Source organism: Jaculus jaculus, chromosome 6 (assembly GCF_020740685.1).
Source record: "Jaculus jaculus isolate mJacJac1 chromosome 6, mJacJac1.mat.Y.cur, whole genome shotgun sequence".
Classification (NCBI taxonomy): domain Eukaryota; kingdom Metazoa; phylum Chordata; class Mammalia; order Rodentia; family Dipodidae; genus Jaculus; species Jaculus jaculus.
Window position 1 is genome coordinate 64,080,823 of NC_059107.1, and position 27,513 is coordinate 64,108,335.

Sequence of the window (27,513 nt, forward strand, 5' to 3'; positions counted from 1 at the left end):
GCAACTGAACTCCAGATGAGTATGCTAACTTGTGCATGGCATGATCGTGTGCGAATGTATGGTCTTGTGCGTCTGGTTTTGGGTTCTGGGAAGTCAAATCTGGATTGTTAGGCTTTTCAGACAAATGACTTAACTGCTCTCTCAAGCTCTAGAAAAATACTTTTATTTAAAACTTTTACAAAAGTACTGTATCTTTAGTTCCCAAGCTTAACAGGAATGTGTCTATTGTTTTATTATTAAGCAAATATCCTATCTTGTGATTTGATGTGCCTATATTTTTATATGTATGTTACTGCATAAATAAAAGTGATCCCTAGAACCACAATGTACATATGCACACAGTATAGTTAATGAAGTAGATAACTATTTTAAGGATTTTATTTTAACCTTAGTTTTTGTTAAATGTATTTGTGTGTGCATGTGGGGGAACATCAGGGTTTCATGACACTTTGGTATCTGGCTTAGGAACTGACCTGGGTTATCAGGTTTGTAAGCAAGCACCTTTAACCACTAAGCCATTTTCCCAGTCCCTTATTTTATTCTTTGCTACCATTTATTTTGCGAGTGTGGGTGTGTGTCTGTACAGTGTGCATGTGTACATATATTCATGTTGTGTATGGAAGCCAGAGGTCAATTTCAAGTGTCTTGAGTTGATCTTCATTTTATTCTTTAAGACAGTCTCAATAAACTTGGAGCTCACCAATTTGGCTAGACTAGCTAGCCAGCAAACACTATGGATCTTTCTGTTTTATATCCCCAGCACTAGGATTACAGGCATGTGCTGCCATAACTGACATCTCACATGGGTACTGGAGATTAAAATTCTGGTTCTCATATTTGCACAGCAAGTACTTTACCCAGTGAGCCAAGGATCGGGATTTTTAATGGCAAAAATGGATGTTGAAGTTTACCAAATATAATTTTTTAGTATCTGTGATAGTTAAGGTGTTGTTAACTTGACCTGTTTAGTAATTCAGTCAGGTGGATCTCTGAGGTTGCTTCCAGGAAGGATTAACTGGAGGAGGAAGTCTTTCCCACAGAGCAGGTGGGCCCCTCCCAGAAGGGGACTTTATATAAGGAAGCTCTGGGGGAAAAGACCCCCTTCCTTCTTCCCACTCAGCTGCTATAGCAGCTTGCTGCCTTCCAATGTGGATTGAAGACCAATGCGGACTGAAGACCCATGTGGATTGAAACCCAGAGGCTCCTCAGGAAGCCTCCAGGCCTTCAGTGTCAGATTGGGACTGCTGAAACATCTGGCCACGTGAACTGGGCAGCTACCAGTAATTCTCGGGCCTTCAACTGCTATTGGACAACCATAAACTAATCCAATGTATTCCCTTTTTTAAAATAATTCATTCTAGCAGTTCTGTTCCTCTAGAGAACCCTAGTAGATTTTGTTACTGAGAGTGGGGTTGCTGCTATACATCTGACTATGTGGCTTTGGCCTTTGGCAGCTGATTTTCAAGAGGAATGTGGAAGGATTTGAAACCTTGGCCAAGGAGACGCCTTGCAGTGCTGCAAGTACAGCTTGATGGACTATTCTGGTCAGAGTTGAAAGACATGAATGCAGAAAGAACTATGGACTGTGAAGTTTGGCTTATGAGGGTGTGAAAGCGCTATTCCTAGACTGGGCTAGCAGTTTGTATAGGAAGTTTTGTTATGCCTGGGTTCTGAGAAGCAGTGCAGGGTTGCTTTGGTAGAAATGAACTGGTGTGAGCAGAGGGATATGGCACAGAAAAAATAAAATCTTTGGGCCTAAATTGCTGTCCATTCACCTGCAAATTGTTTAAGAGATTATAATCTTTCAGATTGGGCTACTGACCTGCACTGGGGCAACATGAAGAAAATGTACTCTTTTGGAGGGGTCTGAGTGCTCAAGAAGTGTCCTGTTCTTTAAAATCTGCTTTATTCCCCCCCCCCCCCCAGATTAACAAATTGGTACCCTACCGGGTATTGTAGAGTATAAGAAAAGCAGGAAAGAGAGGGTCATTGAGTTTACAACATGGTCTTGTGTTCTGGAAATGACCATGAGCAGTGAGAAGCAGGTTTTCTGGATGCCTGCATGGAGAGCCAATGGGGCCATGAGTGTGGAACCACGGATTAAAGTTGGACTACTTGCGTTGTATTTTACATCATGAAATTCATGTGGGAACTGTTTGTGTAGAATGCTTTTACTGGAAAAATAATTGACTTAGATGTTATCTTTGTATGGTATAAATCACTAATTAAAACATTTTTAAGTTATTTGAACTTTTAACAATAAGCACTTATTACTTTTTAACTACGTTTAAAAGAAAGTTAATTTTCATTTGAGAACTGAAAAAGTAAACATTTCTCTAGAGTTTGTAGTGGCTAAAGACCTTGGCACATCCATTCTCGTTCTCTCTGCCTCTCTCTCACATAAATAAATAAATAAATAAATAAATAAATAAATAAACAAACAAATATTCATTAAAGCAAAGAAACCAGAGATTTTATGCATTGTGTGTTTTTCCAATGGATTCAATAAAACCATAATGAGTTTGGCTTGAATATCCCTGTGTTTTTCTTCCTGCACATACTTATTCATTAAATTCACACAGTATATCACACATTAATGGATGGAAAATTTAACAATTAAACTACAAATATTCCCTATTATCAACCAAGAAAGGGAAATAGGCTCATTGACAAACTATAATACCAAATGACTTAAATCACAAAGAACAAAGTTGGGAGATTTCAACAGGCTAGGAGTTGTCACACCCTATCCCAGAAAAGTCTTATTTTACTTTGTATCTTTAATACCTAGCATGGCACCTATTAAGTACTTAGTAAGTGAAGTTCACTGGAAGTTAAGACTGTGTAACTATGAATTAAGGAATATCATAACAAGTCACAGCTAGAAAATACTGTTCTGAGTGGTTGGAACATAACTTCTACTGAGAGGAAGAAAAAGCCATGTAAGAACAAAGGGTAATTTGTGTACAATTAAAGAATTAGGGCTTTAATTAGGGCTGTACCAACAAGAAGGATCAATCATGTGCAACATAGACAAGGAATCACAAGAACATAAAGAAAATAAAAGAATGAAAAGGAAAGGAAAAGAAAAAAAGGATCACTGGGTATAGTGGTGCACACCCTTAATCCCAGCACTTGGGAAGCAGAGGAGGATTGCTGTGAATTTGAGGATATCCTCAGACTACACAGTAAATTTCAGGTCAGCCTGGCTTAGAGTAAGACTCTACCTCAAAAAAAGAAAAAGAGAGAGAGAGAGCGCGCGAGCGAGCAAGAGAAGAATGTAGTTGCAATGCCCTTTCCATTAAAGCCCAGTAAATAATATTCCTAGTATCATCTTGTGAGAAGTTTCTACTAAACTAACAAAATACATTCATTTGGAGGAGTATAAAACTTAAAAACTCACCAGTAGAAGCTGTAGAAATTTTAGCAGTTTTTGAAGCATCTGTCTCTTTTCTATTCAAAAGAAAAAAGTTAGAACTGAAAAGTAATTCTAGGCTGGAGAGATGGCTTAATAGTTAAGGCACTTGCCTGTGAAGCCTATGGACCTGTGTTTGATTCCCAAGGACCATGTAAACCAGATGCACAAGATGGCACATGCACCTGGAGTTCATGTGCAGTGGCTAGAGGCCCTGGCACACCCATTCTCTCTCTGCCTCTCCACCCCCCTTTCTCAACTAAATAAATATTTTTTAAAAAGTAAGTCTAAGTTTTACACGATTCTAACAACAGAATGTTTAAATCTAAAAATGTTTAAATTCAAGCGGGCATGGTGGCATATGCCTTTAATCCCAACACTTGGGAAGCTAAGGTAGTTCTCGATGAGTTCCAGGCCAGCCTGAGACTACACAATAAATTCCAGGCTAGCCTTGGATAGAGAGAGACCCTACCTCAAAAAAACAAAAGTTTAAATTCAATGCAACAATTTAAGTTATAGTTATGGTGATTAAAGATGTGGTTTAAAAATTTACAAATCAGTGCCAGGGAGATGGTACAGTGCTTAAAACATGCTTGCTTACAAAGCCTGATGACCAAGTTTTAATTACCCAGTACCCATTTAAAGCCACATGTGGTATATGTCGAGTTCATTTATAGAAGCAAAAGGCACTGGCACATCCATACACATTTTCTCTCTCTTCCCTTAACTCTCAAATACATAAATAACAGAAAAAAGTTAACAATTCATATGTTCAATAATTCTCATACATGAAAACACAAAGATCCACTTACTTCGAAGTAGATGCAGATAATCTCTTTGAGTCTAGCATCTTCTTCCTTACTTCTTTGTTCTAAGAAAGAAAAATATTTTGAACAAAAAAAAAAAAATGAGCTTTCTGGGTTGGAGAGATGGCTCAGTAGTTAAGGCACTTGTTTGTTAAACCTAAAGACCTGGGTCTGATTCCCCAATACCCAGGTAAAGTTAGGCACACAAAGTGGTGCATGTGTCTGGAGTTCATTTCTAGCAGCTAGAAGCCCTGGTACGTCCATTCTGTTTATCTGTCTCTCTCTTCTCTCTCTCTGCTTGCCAATAAAATTTTTAAGAAATAAGCTTTCCCTAATTAAAAAGGCAATATAGACAATATAGAAAAATATATGGAATCCAACAACAAAACATTTAAATCTTCCTACTTAAAGGCTTATTTATTTCTACTATAGATAGACTATTCTCTCCAATTTGAATTCATATAATTTTAATATCCTACCCTTTACTGATAACGTACATTTTTTTCTTTCAAAAACTTTTCTCTGGGCTGGAGAAATGGCACAGTAGTTAAAGGTGCTTGCTTATTAGGCCTGACAGCCTGAGTTTGATTCCTGGTGTCCACGTAAAGCACAAAGTAGAGTATGCATCTGGAGTTCACTTAGTAGCAAGAGGCCCTGGCGCACCCCTTCTTTATCTCTGCTTGCAAATAAACAATATAGTATTTTGAAAAAGAAAATTTAAAGACCTTTAGTGGATGACTACAGATAGCATTAATATTTTTTTCCTATACATACATACTTATGGTAGCTGAATTTATAAATTAGGTACAAAACCAGATTAATTATAATAAAATACATCAACTAAACTGTAAAGTTAAGTGGATGTGGTCTTTGCAATGACTTTTGTTATATTTTTCACTTAAAAGTTGTATTTAATGGCTTCTCTTTGGCATATACAAATTACCAATAGACAACCTGAGGTCTAAAATGAGCAAAATAAGTCATCTGAAAAAAACCACCATCAGACTTCACTAGTCAGTATGATAACAAAAACCACTACAAAGTAACTAGAGGGCACCCAGTAGTGAATACAGCATGCATATACTGGAAAAACAGACTTCACATTCTGGAGAGAATGAAGCAGGACAGATGGGAAATTTATCAACTACTCAACTTAAAACTTACAAACTGCTTACTTCTAGAATTTTCCTGTAGTATTTTCATTTGTTTTGAGGCAATGCCTCACTCTAGCCCAGGCTGACATGGAATGTACTCTGTAGCACAGGTTGGCCTCAAACTCATGGCAATCCTCTTACCTCAGCCTCCTTGGTGCTGGGATGAAAGAAGCGAACCATCACACCCAGCTGAACGTAGTAATTTTTGACCTCAGATGACCTTGGGTAACTGAAACTACTGCACTGACAATGGTGTCTGAGAGTTTATATCACATATTCTACCTACTTTCCACCCTCAAACCACCATATATCTTCTTCCTATATACCTCCACACTCAGTCCTAATCATTCCTTATGCTTGAGACCTCAAACAAGCTATGCAAGTGTGGAACTGATTTATTCAATAGTTTATCCTTATGTCCAAAATTTTGCTTGGCAATTAGTGAACATTTAGTGGTATTAGTTAAGTTGATGTGAATTTCATAGTAATTGTTCACATAACTTTTTACTTTCTTTTCTTTTGGAGCACTCTTCCTAATTCCTTCTGAACTATAATGAGATTTAATTCCAAATGCCTTACTTAACCCCAATAATTTCAAAGATACTTATGGCTACTTTCAATTTTAAGAAAAACTTGGATGTTTTTGCTTGTATTTAAGTTAACAATTTTAGCCCTTACTACTTGGCTATGTTCTCATTTTTGATAGTATTTCAAGCCAAATTACCTTTTCATAATATTACCATTTTCTGTAATTTAATGCTATTTTATAAGTCTGTACTTAGATTTTACTACACTTTTTTTTATATCATTCTCTACGTCTTAGTTCTTTCATTTTGTACTAATATTTTGGAAAACATACAAGTGAAATACTTTGTGAGCGCAGACAGGTCTGAAAACAACTCTCCAAATAAACATTAATATTTCACCTGAAATGAATGTATTAAATTACAGTGTTATAACTCCCCCCCCGCCCAAGGCAACTGACAATATGTTGCTCTGCTTCCTAAGGCCCAACTATTTTTTTATAATTATACTATTTCTACCTATATCACTATAGGTTGTACATTCATGACTATGAAATATAAAATCTTTACCATTATTTATACGATGCCAACTTTCTAGAATTCCAGCTATGTGTAAATTCAATCTCTTAGATATATCCACTATGTCTTTCCTTTTTCATCAATTCAGCTTTTTACTTTTCTCTAGATCAAGACTGATAGGACCACACTTGGTTTATCTAGTTTCATTAATAGACAACAGAATACTTAAGAAGTTTGATTAATCTCTCCCATTTGAATTCAGAGCACATGTGAATTCATCAGAATTTTCTGTCATCAAATGTTCATATCTTCCCAACATTATTTTACATTTCAAAGCAATCTTCTTCCACCTTAGTTGACTGCTTAGTCCAGTTTTAGATGCATCCCCCCATGAACCTTGCTGAAAATACTACACTGAAAAATTTAAAGCTTTGCTTATTTGTGCAGAGTTAAACCAAAGCAGTATTTCACAGCTGCAAGAGTTCTGTTTGCTAGAAAATTATGATCATACTTTTTATTTACTTTTTTATATCAAGGGCTCATACTATTTTATAGAAAAAAATGAGTTTGGGCTAGTGGCTACTTTTTTATAGGAAAAAAGGAATGTATGTTTTCATTAAATTATTGGTAATGATAAGAGTTGAGAATTGCTCAATTGAGGAATGAAGTTTATGCTAGCCTTCTTATACAGATATGAGAAAGTTTTACTTTTTCTCTAACATGTATTACTTCTGAAAAGAAGCAAAATGGAGAGAATGTTGTATGGATCATAGCCAGATTCAGACTCAGTCCAACCATTAAATGCAGGCAAGTTAAGTATCTTCTTTGTTTTGGCTATCCATACCAAAAATCATTATCTATACCATACTGCCCTTGTTTCCTGTTTGGACTACCAGTTTTACTTTTCATTTGCTGTTGCAAACTTTGCACATTCCATTCACTACATTAATATGTCAAAAATGATTGTTCAGGTGCTTCCAATGTGAAGGAGATATGGCTAGTGTTCCGTTGGGAGATCCCTTCCAGTTATTCCCTAATGTGCTGTTCTATCATCACAGAGGAGTCAGGAGTTCACTGTTTAAGCTTCCTTCCCTCCTCCCTCTCTTCCATTCTATACATTCAACTCATATCTGACTGAAGAACATCAAAGTCTGTGACAGGTACATGGTATGTATAGATAGCTCTCCCAATTATATTTATGAAAATCATGATAACAAGCTATTAATATAGTTGGACTCTTGAACTTATGTAATCTTGTCAAACTTATCAAAAAGTCACCCAGGAGATTTTAATCTACTTGAAACACTTTAAGTTCTTAAACTTTTAAGAATTAAACAAAAATGGCTTTTCTAGTTCTCCAATTTTAATGATTAGATAGTTCATACTTGATAATAACTGATATAAGCATGTTAATCTACCAAAAGCTATTACTATTATCACAAAAAATTATATGAATTAACTGAGTTTCCTCAACAGACTTCAGTACCCATGCCTTCTCTCCACTTAAATCAATCTTCTAGGCTTTCTTTGCCTTCAGAGTGATTAGCTGGTCTAATTTATTCTCCAAACCACTTTCAGATAAGTCACTAATTAATGCTTCCCATTATGTTTAAACTCTTGAATAACACTGACTTGCCAACATGATAAAGCTTAAGTTCTCAAATTGTGTATGTAGTTCTTGCATCTCTTTAACTTCCTTCCCAACTACATGGCCACCTGGGGTAGTTCTGACAGGAAAATATCTCTGGGAAACTCATTCTTTCAAATCCATGCAGCAGGCATAAACTAGGATGATGAGTTACCCTAGAAGTAAAGTAACTATGCATACAAAATTAGAAATAAAAACTGAAGACCCAAAGACCCTTTTTCAAATAAGTATTATGTGTGCATTTCAATATAAAATTAATGTGCACGCATGCATACAGCACACTAAATAAATAAAACTTTTACAATGATTACCTGAGGGAGGATATAAGGTATGGAAAGCAGCAGCAGAGGGGCTTCCTAGGGTACTGTCAATGTTCTATTTGGTGAAGTTTGCTTATTTTGTATCTCATATGTAAAAAAATGATGTGTTGTTGCTCATCATTTAATACTACCTGTATGGTATATATGTGCCTGTATATAAAATTTTTAATCTGCTAGATTAGTATTTAACAATTTCTCTACATGTGTGCCAATGGCTTAAAAAGTTAAACCACCACCAAAACATCTAAATTCAATTTACCTGTGCTTTTTTCTTTCCTGGAATACATATTTTCACACTTTTTCCATTTATTACAAGAGGCATTGTTTCAGCATACTTCATGACTGCAGTAACTGTTTTTCTCAATTCCATTTCCAAGTAAGCCTAAAATGAAATTTGTTTTTTGGTGAAAAAAAAAAAAATCCTTTACTTCTTTCCTTTACCTTCATTTCCTTGTCCCCACTCTTTCTTTTTTTTTAAGGGACAGGGAGCCATATAGCCCAGGCTGAACTTGAACTAGCTATTTAGCCAAGGTTAGCTCTGAACACTTGATTCTTCAGTCTACACCACCAAAGTCTTGTGATTACAGCTGTGCATCACCATGTCTAGCTTAAGACTCTGTGTTTAAAAATAAATTTAGGGCTGAAGAGATAGTTTAGCAGTTAAAAGTGTTTGCCTGCAAAGCCAAAGGATCCCAGTTCGATTCCCCAGGACCCACGTAAGCCAGATACACAAGGGGTGCATGCGTCTAGAGTTCGTTTGCAGTGGCTGGAGGTCCTGTTGCACCCTCTTCTCTCCCTCTGCCTCTTTCTCTCTCTCAAGTAAGTAAAATATATTTTAAAATAAATAAATAAATTTAATACTTCTTTGTGGATCATAAAACATAAATGACCATAAGAAAGATCTGGTGCTTTTCCCTCTCTCTGTTTTACACTTTAGTGGTATAAACTATGGTATGTTCAGATGGTTTATATCTATAAATTTGATAGGACCTAAAATTGCTTGTGAAGGATTTCCTAGATTATGTTATCCTCTGGGGAGTATCTTGATTAGGTTGAGGTGGGAAGATTCACCTTCAGTGGGCAGTGCCATTCCATGAGTCATGATTCAGAATTATATTAAAAAAAAAAGAGCTGGCTGAGCACCAGCATGCTTCGTTCTCTGCTTCTTTCTTGCTATGATAGAATGCAATCTGGAACTGAAATAAGCCCTTCTTCCCTTAAGCTTTTTGTTCTGACAAAAAAAAAAAAGGTAACTAATACTCATGCCATTTATTTATTTATTATTTTTTTTTCCCAACACAGCCATGCTCTCTCATTTACATAATGGCTACTTTTATACTATTGTGGCAAACTAGTTGTGGTCCCAAGGACAGCCTACAAAAGTTAAAATATAATCTGGCTTTTAAAAAAGTAAAGTGTGGGCTGGAGGGATGGCTTAGCAATTAAGGTGTTTGCCTCAAAGCCAAAGGACCCAGGTCTGATTCCCCAGGACCCACGTTAGCAAAATGTGCAAGGGAGCACATGTGTCTGGAGTTCGTTTTCAGTGACTGGAGGCCCTGGCACACCCGTTCTCCTTCTCCCCCTTCTCTGTCAAATAAATAAGTAAATAAAAATTAAACCAAAATATCAAGAAACAGTAGTCTAAGTGTATTAAAATTAAAAAAAAAAAGAAAAAAGTTAAGTGTTACATTCCCTAGGATTTTGCTCATTCACAAGGGTCTTTTGCCTAGTCACTGTGAATACAGTGAAACACTTATTTAACTATCAATTATATATGAATATTACATGAATATGAATTACATATGAATACATGAAGTACAAATGGCTAGGAAACAACAGCTTTTACTATCACCAAAGCTACAACTCTGCATGAAATTTTACAATAGACTGAATGACTTACCTCCTTTCTACTAGGTACAATAAGGACATCATTAATTTTTCCAAATGACTGAAATACTTTTCTAATATCTTCTTCAGTACAGCCATCCTCTGGTAGTTCAGATACAAGGAGAATTGAATTGTAACTCAAAGATGGCTCTTTTCGAGGCTAATTTTGGAGTGAAAATTAAAAACAAATTAATTATGCATTAACCATAGTAATAATTATTCCATATATGACATCTACTATCAGTCTTTTAATGGGTCTTTTCTAAACATTATGGCTTTGTTCATTCTATGTTCTACTAATCGAAGATGGCATCTACATAGGTATAGTATTTTTAAAGATTCATATAAGCAGGGTATGGTAGCACATGCCTATAATCCCAGCACTCGGGAGCCTGAGGGATGAGGACTACAGCAAGTTTAGGTAAGACTAGCCTGGGCAATATAGCATCTACAAAACAAGTATACAACTTGGATATACTATAATATTAAATTTACCATTTATGTTAAGAAGAAAATCCTTTTGAAAGTTTCATGGCTACCACTAGATGTATTTAAACAAAATAATTTTACACAGCAGACTAACTAGAAAAATTATCTATACTCAATACTTCTTCCTAACGACTTTCAAAATTTTGTAATCACAGCCAGGTGTGGTGGCGCATGTCTTTCATCCCAGTACGCGGGAGATAGAGGAAGGAGGATTGCCATGAGTTCAAGGCCACCCTGAACAGTGAATTTCAGGATAGCCTGGGCTACAGTCTGACCCTATTTCAAATAACAAACAAAACAAAAAAGAAAAGGGCTGGAGAGATGGCTTAATGATTAAAGCACATGCCTGAGAAGCCTAAGGACCCAGATTCAATTCTCCAGGTACCATGTAAACCAGATGCACATGGTGGTACATGCATCTGGAGTTAGTTTGCAGGGGCTAGAGGTCCTAGTGTGCCCATTCTTTCTCTCCCTCTCATTAATAAATAAATAAATAAATAAAAACAGATTTAAAAAATTTGTAATCACATGTTGACTATAACTTTTGGAGAAGGAACACAATTGTTGAGTCTTAATTTATCTAATACAATTTAAAAAATCAAAAAAAAAAACTTCAGTATGGCAGTGAGTTCTAGTCAAACTATAAAGTAAATCTGTAACAGAACACAAACTACACCACTACAGAGTACTTAACTTCCAATTGTATCACATAAAATATGATATAGACTGGAAATGAGCAATTCTAACTTCTGGTTTATTAACAAAGGTTATAAAAACTCACTAATGCTGTTGTTTACATCCACTCTATAGCCAGCCAAGTTTCACCTCACTGATCTGCTTCTGAAGGGAGCAAAAAACTTCATCATTTACCACATTGGTTTGTTTGGTTTTAAGATATTATCTCCCTCTGATGCCCAGACTGGCCTCAAACTTACAATCCTCTTGCTTTAGTGCTAAATTCATGGTGCTAGATTATGGTGCTACATTTGATTGCAATTCAGGTTTGACATATCAAATGCCAAATATCTGGCATTCTTAAGGTGTTAAGGCTGAATAACACTTATTATTCATAAGAAAAACTAGTAACACAGTCTGCATTAAAATAACAAAAAGTCATGATTTCAAATTAAAAGCTTCAGACAATTAGTTTTTTGGTCATAGTAACAAATGCACTAATATACTAAAGAATTACTGACCTTCCGCTGGAGAAAAAAAGCTTTACCAGACACCTGTTTACCTTCTTGTAAGGTGTCATCTTCAAGATTCTTAGATTTACGAGTAGAATGTCCTACATTTGCATCACTCTTTGTAGAGCTTGCAGATTTAACTGATGGCTTTGTTCCACTGACATTTTTAGGCTTTTGTGCTGGTGAGAGTCCTTTATCAACTGTTTCATGCTGCTTCTGTTTATTAGAGTCTGTCCCATGTCCAGACCGTTGTACATCTTCTAGTGCTTTCTTTCTATCTATTAAAAAGGATATAAGCACAAGTTTAATTAAAAAGAACTTGAGGGCTAGAGAGATTGAAGGCTGGAGAGATTTCCCAGTGGTTAAGGCCTAATAACCCAGGTTCGATTCTCCAGTAACCTAAAGCCAGTTGCACATGAATCTGGAGTTTGTTTTCATTGGCTAGAACCCCTGACATGTTTATTCTCTTTCTTTGCTTGCAAATATAAATATTTTTTTTAAAAAAAGAAAGACATAACCATCCAAAATATGAATAATTTCTTCAAGGCTTAAGTGAATTAATGTAAATCTATAATCAAGCCACCAAGTATATCCATCCAGCCCCTAAAATTATTAAAGCAAACTACAATGTGTCTTCTTTTGAGATAGGGAAACCTTGAACTCTATTATGTCACCTCTGCTTCTCCCATGCTAAGATTATTGGTGTTGTGCCACCATACTCAGCTTACATCCTTGGATTTTTTTTGTTTGTTTGTTTTTTTCAAGGCAGGGTCTCACACTAGTTCAGGCTGACCTGGAATTCACTATGTAGTCTCAGGGTGGCCTTGAACTCATGGCAATCCTCCTACCTCTGCCTCCCAAGTGCTGGGATTAAAGGCGTGAACCACCACACCCGGTTCATACCCTTGGTTTTTAAAGCTGATGCTAATGAATGGACACACTATTCATCCATCTTCTCAAAGTAACAAGAATAATGCACTTTGGGATATGGGTCACATCTCATCTATAAATTTTATGATTTAATAACATAAAACATCTAATTTCTTAAAGTCCAAATAAAAGGAATGAAAAATTTAGTCAAAACTAGAATTATGGTTTCAGGGTGATTCGTACCTGATGACCTCACTGATCTTCTTGAGGCTCTTTCAGGGCTAACTGATCGGTGAGATTTTGGACTACCTCTAAATGGGTTTCTGCTTCGATATGGCGAACGGGATCTGGATCTTGATCTGTATCTGGAAATGAACCGATGGCAAATTCTTGGACTTCGACTTCGTGGCCTATATGTATAGCGAACTGGACTTCGAGATCTACGGAACCTGTGACTTGAGCTTGACCTCCTAGAATGTCTAGGACTGGGAGAATGAGAACGTCTTCTTGGAGTTTCATTTTCATTCCTATTGCCTTCATTTCTACAAAGTAGAAAAAAACAAACTTAGCAAATTACTATAAACTTAAATTTTATTAGATGACAGAAGAAGCTTTTAATTTTTTTTTTTTTTTTTTTTTAAAGACAGGCAGTCCCTGAACTTGTGGCAATACTACTACCTCAGCTCTTTAACTGGAAGGATTATAGGCATGACCCACCTTGCCTGGCTAAGAAATAGTTTTTTAAAAACAAACTACTAACACCAAACTCTGGTCACAGATAATAACTTAAAATGAAAACTAGTCCTATTTGTTATAATGTATCCAGCCTTATAGGTATGGAAGTAACAATCAAAACACATGATTAGTCCTCTAGTTGGTTTGAATCCTTTTCTTTTCTAGTTTTCAATCTCTATTTTGGATACTCTAATGAAGTATATTTGTTCATTTATTAGTCTTTCCCCTACCATTTCACAAGTATTATGTTTACATAAAGAATTTAGGGAGCTGGAGAGATGGTTTAGTGGTTAACATGCTTGCCTGCAAAGCCAAAGGATCCAGGTTCAATTCCCCAGCACCCATGTAAAGTCAGATGCACTAGATGGCCAAGTGTCTGGAGTTCATCTGCAGTAGCTAGAGACCTGGGTGCACCCATCCACATATATATACATTCACTCTATCTGTCTTTTTCTCTCTCAAACAAACAAACAAATAAATAAATAAATAATATTCTTTAAAAAAAGAATTTAGGGGCTGGAGATATGGCTTAGCAGTTAAGGCATTTGACTGGAAAGCCAAAGGACCCAGGTTTGATTCCCCAGGACACATGTAAGCCAGATGCACAAGGGGGTACACACATCTGAAGTTTGTTTGCATCAAGGCCTCCAGCTGCTGCAAACGAAATTAAAAAGAATCATAGAAGGTTCTTATTCCAACTGCTTAAATATGGTTAAAGTAGGACATAATTTTAAAAAGTACCAATTAAAAAATAGCTATTTACTTCTAAAAGGAAACCAAGGGGTTTTTTTGTTGTTTATTTTATTTATTTGAGAGCAACAGGCAGAGAGAGGAAGGGGGGGGGGGAGAATGGGTGCTCCAGGGCCTCTGGCCACTGCAAACCAACTCCAGACACATGCACCCTCTTGTGCATCTGGCTAACGTGGGTCTTGGGGAATTGAGCCTTGAACCAGGGTCCTTAGGCTTCACAGGCACATGCTTAACCACTAAGCCATCTCTCCAGCCTGGAAATCAAGGTTTTTTAAAAAATATATTTAATTTATTTAAGACAAAAAGAGAAGAAAATGAGCATACCAGGGACTCTTGCCACTAAAGACAAACTCTAGATGCACACTTTGTGCATCTGGCTTTATGTGGGTACTGGGGAACTGAACCTGGGCCATCAGGCTTTGCAAGCAAACACCTTTAACTACTAAGCCATTTCTCCAGACCAGAAATCAAGTTTTAATAATAACACTACTGAAAGAACATTACCTTCTTGATGGCAGGATCTCAGGATTCCAGTCAGGGTATCTAATTTGAAAATAAAGAACACCAAAGAGCAGTTTAAATTAAGACCAGAAAGACTCAGTTAATCTTTACCTATAACATATCAATACTATTTAAACTTCTTTTTTTTTTTTTTCCAAGGTGGGGTTTTTACTCAAGCCCAGGCTGAACTGGAATTCACTATGTAGGCTCAGGGTGGCCTCAAACTCATAGCTATCCCTCCTACCTCTGCCTCCAGAGCACTGGGATTAAAGGTGTGTGCCACCACCATGCCCAGCTAAATTTCCATTTTTATATAAAATGATTTAATAATGTATTAAAATGTAAGAATTTTCTTGGAAGTAAAATATTTAGTTAGCTCAGTATATAAGCAAGGTAAAATGCTAACAGATGTGTAATAAAATGTTTCCCAAGACTTCAAAATTTATTTATGTAAAGTGGACAGTACAAACAAAAGCATTCAGAAATACAAGATAAAAGCTTAGGAAGGGGTTTACATATCTAATTCTAGCAGTGTTATCTCCCTATGATAAGCTAAGATTGTGCTATCTAAGAAGCCAATCCCACTTTTTATTCTGTTTTGTTTTTAAATTTTATTTGCACATTTTTCTCTCTGTGTGTACATGTGCCAGGAAAATGCCAGATGCATGACACCATAAGTGCAATAACCTATTACCAAAACTACTACAACTGCTTTAGAGATGGACAATTTTCCCAAAGTAGATCAAGAGAGTCAAAACAAGGACCACTGCAGGAAGTTCTGTGAAAAAGGGTCCAAGAAAAAGAAAAAGAAAGAGCCAGGTATGATGGTGCATGCTTGCAATCCCATGAGTTAGGAGGCTAAGGCAGGTGGATCAGGAGGACAAGGGCACCCTGGTCTACATAGGGAATTAAAGCCTAGCCTGATACGTAAGACCCTATCTCATAACAAATCAAAGCAAAACTGAAACAAAACACAGCTCCTGAAAATAACCAGCTATACAGATCACAGAAGTCCAGAAGTATATAGGGGCCATTTTGATATACCTGAGTTTTCATGAAGCCACACAAGAGCCAGGAAATGGGAAATATTCATGATAATGATGTTTGCTTGATCATCAAATATAAGCTGTTTCTTTTTCTTTTTTTAATTTTTTTGTTTATTTTTACTTATTTGAGAGTGACAGACAGAGAGAGCAAGGCTGACACAGAGAGAGAATGGGCACACGAGGGCCTCCAGGTGCTACAAATGAACTCCAGATTCGTATGCCCCCTTGTACATCTGGCTAACATGGTTCCTAGGGAATCGAGCCTTGAAGGAGGGTCCTGAGGCTTCACAGGCAAGCGCTTAACCACTATGCCATCTCTCTCCAGCCCAAATTTAGCTGTTTCTAAAAGTAGAATCACTCCCTGAAGTCTCCCAATTAAATGAATTAATAATCTCCATTTAAAAAAAAAGAAATATTTTGGCTAGGTGTAGTGGCTAATGCTTATAATCTCAGCACTTAGGAATTAGGAGAATGAGGACGAAGAGTTTAAGGCTAGCCTGAAGTACACAGAAAGTTCACAGCCTAGCCTGGTTGCCTAAGAGACTGTCTCAAGTACTAATGACAATGCAGGAGGAGGGCAGTAGAGCAGAGTAAAAAAGAAGGGGGAGGAGAAGAAGAGAAGAAACTGGGGCTAAGAAGATGACTCAGCAAATAAAGGTGCTCATTTGCAAAGACTGAAGCTGGGGTTCAGTTCCTAAACCACCCATATAAGTCAAATGCAAAAGGTGGCACATGTGTCTGGTGTTTGTTTACAGCAGCAAGAGAATCTGGTGCACCCATATATACCCCTAACACACACAAACACACACACAAATAAGTATTTTCAAAACGTAGTAATAAATTGGATTTATGGCCTAAATTGGAAGAGTCCTGAATAACTTTGAAATTCAAGATGTTATCAGTCTGTTGACTAGGAACTTATTTAATGATGTTGAAAACCAATTTAATTTTACATTACTCTAATATAGGAGGAAATGGTTATTTCCCTTCTATGACTGAGTAGGCCAGGTGTTCTGCTTACAGAAGGGAAAAGAGCTGAATCAATGCACCTCTGGCTTAAGATTTACTATGAAAACAGGTTTTGACTGAGTTGGTTTTTAGTTACGTAATCTCTGAAAAATAGGTAAGATAGTAGAAGGGAACGATGTTTGTTTGCTCTGAAACAAGTCATTCTGAGAAAGGCAAGCCTGCAAAGAAAAACAACAAAATAAATAAAAATTTAAAAAGGGCTAGAGAAATGGCTTAGCAGTTAAGGCACTCGTGTACAAATCCAAAGGACCTCAATTCGATTCCCTAGGGCCCATGTAAGCCAGATGCACAAGGGGGCGCAGGCATCTGGATTTCATTTGCAGTGGCTGGAGGGCCTGGTGTGCCCATTCTTCTTTCTCCCTCTCAAAAAAATTAAACAAAATTTTAAGTTTAAAAAAAAAATTTTTTGTTGTTTATTTATTTGAGAGTGAGAGAGAAAGAATGGGCGCACCAGGGCTTCCAGCCACTGCAAACGAACTCCAGATGCCTGCGCCCCCTTGTGTATATGGCTAACGTGGGTCCTGGGGGAGCCTCGAACCAGGGTCCTTAGGCTTCACAGGCAAGTGCCTAACCACTAAGCCATCTCTCCAGCCCTAAAAAGGTTTTTAAAAAAGTCCACCTACTAGGGTTTATGTTAAGAGACACTAAAGGACCACACTAAATTGTCTATGTAGAAACAAATAGTAAACACATTTCTGGAAGATTACTATTTTTCAAAAGGCAGTTAACTTCAATCAAGCTAAATGTATTTAATAATTACATCTGAACATTATTTCATAATTCTGCCACCTATTTAAAAAGGAAAAAAAATGTTCTTACTGTTGACGTAACTGTCGACAGCTCTCAATATGAGTAGAAGTGTTCTGATGCTGAATCCAATCCTATTGTAAAAAAAGAGAAGTGCTGAAATTAAAATATTCTTCACGATGAGCAATGAATTAGGCTTTTTTAAATGACAAAGGATATTTTAAATTTTAAAAATATAGCTGTAAATAGCATTTGGCTATAATAAATTTTTAAAACAAAAACTAGAATCCCCCAACAAAATGTACGCAATTCCACACCTTGATCCCATTTTAAAATATTTTATATAAAAATACACTTAAAATCATACACCACTGACATTTTGAAAGTTTTAATTTGGAGAAAATAAAAGCATGTTCCAGAAAATAACTTCTCAAATTTTCCCAAACAGCAAAAAAAACAAACAAACCCTATAATGTGGAATTTATGTGACTTCTTCAAAAATTCAGCATCTGAGACTAGAGAGATGGCTCAGCAGTTAAAGAAGCTTCCTTGGAAAGCCCAATGGCCTGGGTTCAATCCTCCAATACCCACATAAAGTAAGATGCACAAACTGGTGCATGCATCTGAAGTTTGCAGTGGTAAGAGACCCTGTTGCACCCATTTTCTCTCTGCTTCCAAATAAATAAAATATTTTTAAAAAAATCAGTATCTCAATGACTTATTCTTCTAAATTTCAAATTAATATTACCCACCAAAAGATATTACTTTATGTACTTCATTCCAAATAAAGTACTCACTATATTGAGAAAAAAGTCAGTAAAATTTTCATGAAAAACTTCTGTTGACCAAATCTAATTTATTTTCAAGGTTTAAAGGAAGGTAGCATTTCAAAAAGACACGATATCCTTTACATATAGAGCTTTACAATTAAAATGCTTATATACTACTTCATTTACAAATAAGTTTGCCTTGAAATTACAATCCATAACAAATAGTTCCTGGAAGATACATTTTGAGGGGGACGACGACAATACAGTTTTTAAAGAAACAGTCTCCAAAGTCAAGCAGTTAGTTAAAAGCAACATGTATGTTACTCAATGTGTTATTGTTCCTCCAGCATCTGGAAAGGTAAAAAATTCTGTCTTAATCTTCCCTTAAGAAAAGATTTTATTTATTTCTACTTCCACAGTTATACTATGGTTGACACTAACTTTGGACTCTGCCTTAGTACAAACTATCTCAAAGTGTATGCTATTTCCAACATTGAGCAACAAGTTATGCCAATAAACTGTTTCATTATAGCTTAATTTTGGCTACAAAAATGGAGTAACTGCATACCCTCCTTACTGCTGTGATCAAAAAGCAAGAAGACATTAGCAGTTAAGCCTTTAATAGTGCTCAACCTACATCTTTTGATACAGACATTGCTTATACCAAACAGATAGACTAAGAGGCAGGAAGTTGGGCATGATTTATTTTGGACCATAAAGTATTTTATTTGAATAAGTTGTCACATTTATAAATTCAAAGATTTTACACCCAAATCCAATTTCCAGCTTTTCTTGAAAAACATACAAAGAAATTATAATACTAGATATGCATTCCTGGAGCAACCATTAGCTGAAGGTAACTGTTGCCTTAATTAAGGCATCATTTTCTCCAAAACACACACCACGTTACTGTCTCTAAGAGGCTTGCTTCACTTACAGTATTTAATCTAAGCTCAGTAAATATACCTACGCCAGCTAAGTTGAGATTCACTGGTAAAAGTACCCAGACAATAGTTCAAAAAGCTATAAAAACACTGCTTTTATAGGAAAAAGCAATAATTATCTATGAAGCAAAAGATATTCAGTACTAGCACACCCATTCTTGCTCTATCTGCCTTTCTCTCACAAATAAATTAGTAATTCACACTTACTGGGTACATTATTTATAATGTCATATATATGTACATTTACAAGGTATCAAAATACATCACAAAATAGGGAGTTTGTATATCTAAATCCTAGTTTGAATACTTTAATTAGATGAGCCCCTATGTGTTTTCTTTAAAAGGCGTTTATAATGGCAATTTTTATAAAATCTAATGATCTGATGACTGATTTATATGTTCGCAAATTTATTTATTTATTATTTTTATTTACTTGAGAGCGACAAAGAAAGAGGTAGATATAGAGAGACAGAGAATGGGTGCTGCAGGGCCTCCAGCCACTGCAAACAAACTCCAGATGTGTGCGCCCCCTTGTGCATCTGGCTAACGTGGGTCCTGGGGAATTGAGCTTCGAACTGGGGACCTCAGGCTTCACAAGCAAGAACTTAACCACTAAGCCATTTCTCCAGCCCCCAAATTTATCTTATTAATACAAATTCTACCACTTAACATTTGAATAACTAGGGAAGCTTCCAATTAGATGCCATATGGCATCTTTCTTCTCATTTCTATTCACCTGCACTTAGTCATTATCTCCCTAGAAACACTTTCAACATGGTACTTCATATATCAAGAAACTCAATTACCTTCCCAATGCCTCTGGTCTCAAATCTAGCTCCTTATGCTAGCATTTCAAGACCCTTTAAACTTACTTCCAGTATGTTCTTCATTGCATTCTATTGTAACAAGATCATTAAGTCTTGCCTCAGAACCTTTTCTCATCTGCATGTTGGTGCTCCTCCTCAGATATCTAAACCCTACAAACTATTCAAACTCTTCCATGAAGTCTTTCTTCCTATATATCCTTCTAGTCTACAAAATTAGTATACATTGTGTCATTTCATTACCCGCTTCTGACTAGAAAATGATACTAGGATGCATATTTATATGCTTCATTTTTACCCCAAACTTCTATAATACACAATAGGCATTGTTAGGCTGATAATGCTGGCCTGACTGATACAAATCTAAAGCCAAGAAACAAACAATAAATAGCTTTGCCCTACAATATATTGAAACAAGTTATATCGCCAAACCATTTTTTTGTTTCAAAATTTTGAAATTTCTTTAACATATATTTTCTTCAATTCATTGACTTGGAAAAATTGGTGGTTATACTTTTTGCAGTAACATGATGGAGCCCAACAATGCCCAATTTAGTACTAAGTCCAGGGCTAGTCACAGATTAAAGTGCTATGATTTTATTCATAATTAAAAAAAAAAAAAAAACAACCTTTGAGCCAGGCTTGGTGGAGAATGCCTTTAACCCCAGCACTTGGGAGGCTGAAGTAGGAGAATCATGAACCTACACAGTGAATTCCAGGTCAGCCTTGGCTAGAGTGAAACCCTACCTAGAAAAACAAACAAACAAAAAAAAAAACACCACAAAACTGTCTTCTCTGATGGGATAAGTCAACTATCATTTTATTAGAATGTAACCTGGATAGAACATGACTTCCTGATCCTTTTTTTCTCTCCCTGGGTACTGAGAATTAAATCCAAGGCCTGGCGCGCGTGCTCATGCGCTCTCTTTCTCGCATGCGCGATCTCACGCTCTCTCTTTTTGCTGGATTAAACTTTTAAGAAAACAGCAATAGTTCAAAGTTTCAGATTCTTTCTGACTGAAACCTGGTGAAGAATAGACAATAAAATGGCAGCATGTAAAGGAGAAAAAACTCAGGGAGATTAACACCTTTACATTTTTTTGTTTTTATTTTTATTTATTTATTTGAAAGTGACAGACAGAGAGAGGAAGAGGCAGAGAAAGAGAGAGAAAGAGAGAGAGAGAATGAATGAGCACACCAGGGCCTCCAGCCACTGCAAACGAACTCCAGATGCATGCACCCTCTTGTGCATCTGGCTAATGTGGGTCCTGGGGAATCAAGCCTTGAACTGGGGTCCTTAGGCTTCACAGGCAAGCGCTTAACTGCTAAGCCATCTTTCCAGCCCACCTTTACATTTTTAAACCTTAAAGAGGTGCACAACCAATTCAAGAGTAAGGCCTTTAATCAAAACTTATTGAGATATATTTCCCTTCTCTTCCCCACTTGCCATGTAAATCTACAAAGTACATTAGTAAACAGAAGGACCAGTGCTTTCCAAACGTATGGATATAATGGAATTTCCTGCCAAATCTATCAACAATTATTATCAAATACTATATATTCTATATTAACCGTAAGTATCTGAGGCATGTATTTTAATTTTCCTATCCAGGTATTTAGCATTTTACTCATTTTCTAAGCCCACAGTTGGTTCCATAATAATCAGTTCATCCTGACTCATTTTGTTATGAAAGTATTTTAGGAAGCTTCTCAAGAAACACTGAAAATCAGCATTCTATACAAAACTCAGAGACAATACAACATTAAATGTTTTTAGCTCAAAACAAGTACATGCAAGACTAAAAGTACTGTTTCTTAAAAGTGTGCATTACAAATGGATTATACCAAATTTTTATATCAGACCTGAAACATATCACATGTAACATTGTATTATGAGTACAATTATATAAGTTTTAAGTTGCATAAGTGGGAGAACTAAAATTTCAAATAAATGGGCAAATTATTTGATATGCCCAGAAACAGGAATATTAAAACACCTAACACTCGATTCACCACTAGGGCCACTTAGCTAAATAATATCACAACTGTTGATAAAGTATCAAAATTAACTTCTGTTATCACTAAATGTCTTGTTAACACAAGCATCCATATCAGATTTCAGAGAAAACTTGGGGCGCTGAGCATCATTATACAGTGATCTTTAAAAACACTCACCTTCAAATGACTACATTCTACGTTACACAGAGAACACAAATGTGGAAATATTCTTGGAGATGCTGCATAATAATCATTCATCATAGAAGGAGTTGGAAGTCTCTTCATCTTCTGGGCATCAGCATGTGAAAATTTTGGTAGCCATGATGCTTTCACAATCCCAAAGGGAGACTGAATGGGAATGTCATCCTCTGATTGGTAATTCTTTTTACTTCCTCTAGGTCCAATGTGTACATTCGCTGAATTAATTACAGGTTTATGTGGGATCCGTTCTGGCTGGCTTAAAGCTGAAATTAATTCAGATGAAAAAGGTTGTTGGATCACAGACGGAGGAACCAGAGACTGACTCATTGTCTGGCTAACTGTTTGGCTAATAGATTGGCTGATGGATTTAACAGGCTGAAGGACTGACTGTCCTGATATGTGTAAGCCTGACATCTTGGTTCCACTCTCAACTGGAAAAAAAGACCGATTAGAGGACTCACCAGGGAAGTCCATCTGACGAAAGACATCTTCAACAGGAAACATAGAATTACATATCACATTTGGAGTGGGAACAGATGCAGAAAGGCTCTGCTGTGACCGAAATTCATTCTTGACCTCATCAGTTGGAATTTCGGGATCATAAATACGTACTTCAAGTGGATCTTCTGTATAGCCATATTTACTTGCATGACCATAATCAATCACATTACTTGAAACTGCCTCATTACCAAGAGTTTCTTTATTTCTGCTGTGAGAAGGTAAATTAGGTAATCGGCGCCCCATTTTTCGCATTCTTATATCCCTCAATATTAATGGCATATTTTCAGGAGTTAGCTGTTCATCAGGATAGCGACTAAGTTCTTCTAGGTCTTCATTAGATAATCCAAAACTTGCTAAGATGCTTGAGGCACTCTCTTTTGTATAGCGACTCTGTACTTTAGGGCTTGGTTCTGTAACCTGTGTTATAGAACTTTGTTTCACGCCTACCGATGGAGCTATATGAGGTTCATCATCCCACCGGCTACCATGAGGCTTCCCCTTCTTCTGCTGTGCTTCCTGGAAATCCAGTTTTTCTTTGGTCAATCTTGGATCAGTTCTATGCTGAGTCACCTGAACATTCAATCTCTGTGGTCCCATGTTCTGGTAAGATTCATGGCCAGCAAATCTGTGTGGAATTCCACGGGCTCTCCCTGCTGGGTAAAATCTTGGAAGACCCATAGATCCAGGCCTAATAAATGGTCCTGGAGGCCTCATCCCAGAAGGGTTAGGTGCTCGTGGCCTTTGAAGTGGAAAGTTTCCTCGAGGATTGAACCTGGGTCTTGACATGGCTACTTTCAAGAATGACTGACTTAATACAGTGTAAGGTCCTGTGGAACCATGGGAGGCAACGGCATTCAGCTGCTGAAGCGCCAACTGAGTCTTAATGTGAGCAAAGTACAAATGAGATTGGCCCAAAAGAAGTGGGTTTGCAATGCCCAGGCTCAAGGAATTCACAAGTGGTGCGAAATTTTCCAAGAATAACACAAAGCTGAAAGTTAAAACACAAATATTAGATCATTTTAACTCAAACCACTTCATGAAGTGGGTTCTACAGCCAGTGTAAAACATTTTGAAATCAAGCCATGAAACAATTTGCATTCCATATACTTTCAGAGTAAGGGCTTAAAAAGATATTTAAAACATCTCCTAAAACTTTCTCTTCTTTTCTGAATCCAGAACACAAACCCCAAACCTCAAGCTAGAGTTCATGTACATTGTGTTACATAGGGTGCTGTGCTGGGTGCTGTCCTAGGTGCTGGGATGTAATTACGAGCCCTTTTAAATAATCTTGAAAAGATTGAGGATTTATTTTATGCTTTTATACTGGGGGAAAAAAGATGAAGGTATTAAGATACTTACAAATGTACACTTGATGTAATCAGACATACAAAGAATGAGAGAATTGTAACATTCAAGTTTTATTTAGACCCACTTCTGTAAGATAAATTCTTCCTTGAAATCAACCTTCATATTTACTAACTTCCACATGGCAATTAAACTATAATCATATTCCTGTTGTTTTACCTGTTATCAGTTGTTTCTTGTAAGATAAATATTTGTCACTAGTAATATGACTAAAAAGCAGATGCCATCGCACAGAACTGGTTACAACATAATGTATAGCAAAACCAGTCACCCTTCTCTTGAATGTCTTCATAGTGAGAAAAAAATACATAGATAATAATTAATTTTACAGAACAATGTCCATGTGTCAGCTACTGTTCTAAGCACTTTGCATGAATTGAGTTATTTAGTTCTCATAACTCCCAAGGAAGGCAACTTTACAGTAAAAGAGGTAAGAAGTAACAGAGACACGCACAATGCTAGAATTTGCATTCAAGCTAATTTAGCCCATGAGCTATGCTCTTAGCCACTAACAGACATAAACATGACCATCCTATAGTTCAGACACTGTAATAGTTAAAAATGGTTGCTGACTCTTTTTAAGTAGCCCATCATATTGATATGCTACCCACTTCACCCAACTTTTAATTTCAGCTAGCATTCAGGACCAAGGTCAACAGCCAAGAAGCCATCTTCCCTCTTTGATATTTAAGTATTCATTATGCCTATCAAAGCCCCATTTCTACACCTGATGGGCACTGAGAAATCTTGAGATATCTATGACTACTAATGGAAATCTATACTATGCATCTTATTTGCTGATCATCATATAATGATTTAAGCTATGATTTCACTCATCACAGCAATATATTTTTCTTTATTGAAATGTCAATTTATTTGGTACAAAGGCTTGTCTGATTAATTTTGTCCTTTTCTTTCTTTCTTTCTTTTTTTTTTTTTTTTTCCGAGGTAGGGTCTCACTCTAGTCCAGGCTGACCTGGAATTAACTATGTAGTCTCAGGGTGGCCTCGAAATCACGGCAATCCTCCTACCTCTGCCTCCCGAATGCTGGGATTAAAGGCGTGTGCCACCACGTGTGGCACTTTCTCCTTTTCAACCCTTCTGTATGCTACCAACATATTTCATCTTTGCAAAAGGACATTTTTACTACATCATTCCTGTTCAAAGATCTAAGAACATTTCATTCCTCTTAACTGCTTGCTTAATGTGTAAGGTCCATCAATCTAGTCAATCTTTACCCTTCCCGGGATATGTATGTGTGGCACATGTGCATATGCACACACCTGTGCAAATGACGACAGGACAAAGACAGGTGTCCTCTTTCAATGCTCATTCTACTTTCTTTGAGACAGGGTCTCTCAACTTAACTTAACCTGGAGCTTACAGTTCCTCTACTAGACTGGAGCTAATAAGCCCCAGCAAACTTGCCATCTCCGCCTTTCTCAGTTCTAGGGTTACAGGTGGGCAAGGCCATAGCTAGCTTGTAATGTGGACATTGTATATCAAGCTCAGCACCTCATGCTCATACAGCAAGCACTTTCATCTAATGAGCTACCACCCCCAGCCCTACTTTTATAATTTTACCCAACTCTTAGCTCAGCTAGGCTTTTGCACCTAATCTCTTCCTATCAAAACAAGTCAACTTGCCCTGAATGTTGATTTATTTGACTTTACTCATTCTGCATGGTCAGTTTCCATCAAATCTTCCTTGAGAACCATGGCTTAGTAAATCTCCCAACAACCTTTCTTGATTATAGCCTGAACCATTTTTTGGATTCATATCGCTCATGTTTGTGTTAATATGCAAGCTGTTTTTAAAGTATTGAGTGTCACGTGAAGTTATAAACCTACTCCTCACAAAACCCTCAAATATTTGATAAAGTATCTGAGAGACTGCAGAATCATCATTATTAACGTGCATAATTGTTTTCAAATTAGAATGAAACACAAAAATAAAGGAAACATACACATGCTTTGAATTTACCAGCTACAAACTAAAGACCCAAATTCACTATTTAAAAAAGTTCATTTATAACGAACTCCAAGTGTCTTTGTCTTTATTCACTTCTTTAAAACAAATACTTCTTAGGAAAGCAATTTGTCTCCTCTTTCTGCACCTTTTTCTCTAACTGGTAAAGACTCTGTATAACATGAGGAGCATAAACTCTTCCAAATACTGTTTTTTCCTCCAAGTAAAACACAAATGGAGCAGATTTCAATTATGATATGTAACTGTGAACAATTATCAGTTGGGAAGAACTATACTTTAAGTTTACTAAAGGAAAAATGTTGTGCATTTCCAAAAGCACCTAGTAGCATGGCATTACACCGATATTATACATTTAGAGAATATATGAGGGCTGGAGAGATGGCTTAGCGGTTAAGCGCTTGCCTGTGAAGCCTAAGGACCCCGGTTTGAGGCTCAATTCCCCAGGTCCCATGTTAGCCAGATGCACAAGGGGGCACACGTGTCTGGAGTTTGTTTGCAGAAGCTGGAAGCCCTGGTGCGCCCATTCTCTCTCTCCCTCTATCTGTCTTTCTCTCTGTGTCTGTCGCTCTCAAATAAAAAATAATAAAAAAAATTTAAGAAGAAAATATATGATAGTAGCCTTTGAACAAGCTGCATTGTTTAAGACCACTAAGTAAGAACTAAGCTATGCACCAACAAGAAACTAAATTCTATTTATTTTGAGGATAGTGATAAAACCTGAAAATATGACAAAAACAGGACAGCCCCCACAAAAAGAATAAATTTGGCATTAACACCTAGAAAATAACCAAACAAATTAAGATAGCCACTATAATTTTTTAAAAATTAAAACTAAGGGTTCTACACAAAGAGGCTTGCCTATCCAAAAGAATTTATAGCTACCTTACAAAATCATTGAGCTTAGAAAAACCTAAACTCTGAGTTTCATTTGAAGTGTGTACATGTTACGTGTGTGAGTGCAGGTGAATGTATGACACAGTGTGTGTACGGAGGTCAGATCAGGGTTCCTGCTCACTGTCGGCATGAAGTCTTTTAACATTTTATATGGGACTGTGCATGGAATTCAGGTACTCGTACTTGAGCAGAGGAGTGCTTTATCCACTGAGCAATCTCCCAAGTCTGAGATCTTAGCTTTTAATTAACTACTCTGAAAATAAATTAGGAGGCTGGAGAGAAGACTTAGTAGTTAAAGCCACTTGCTTGCAAAGCCTGAAGGCCTGGGTTTCACTCCCCAGTACCTATATAGAGCCAGATGCACAAAGTGGCACACGCATTGAGTTCCTCTGAAATGGC

At 36.7% G+C, this 27,513-nt stretch overlaps 1 protein-coding gene across 10 annotated transcripts in view; it reads right to left on the reverse strand.

Moving 5' to 3' along the window:
- Positions 1-27,513, reverse strand: part of Znf638 (zinc finger protein 638) — a 95,064-nt gene that overhangs the window by 50,271 nt on the left and 17,280 nt on the right. For 9 of the 10 annotated variants that reach the window (XM_004668305.3, XM_045151636.1, XM_045151642.1 and 6 more), the window contains exons 2-10: positions 22,341-23,853; positions 17,700-17,761; positions 14,809-14,847; positions 13,063-13,361; positions 11,959-12,227; positions 10,287-10,433; positions 8,646-8,768; positions 4,228-4,286; positions 3,404-3,453 (exon numbers count right to left, since the gene is read on the reverse strand). In XM_004668305.3, coding sequence (XP_004668362.2) covers positions 3,404-3,453; positions 4,228-4,286; positions 8,646-8,768; positions 10,287-10,433; positions 11,959-12,227; positions 13,063-13,361; positions 14,809-14,847; positions 17,700-17,761; positions 22,341-23,651 — 2,359 coding nt within the window. In that variant the 5' untranslated portion in view covers positions 23,652-23,853. The remainder of the gene's footprint in view (positions 1-3,403; positions 3,454-4,227; positions 4,287-8,645; positions 8,769-10,286; positions 10,434-11,958; positions 12,228-13,062; positions 13,362-14,808; positions 14,848-17,699; positions 17,762-22,340; positions 23,854-27,513) is intronic. The other variant, XM_045151643.1, reaches the window with a different exon arrangement.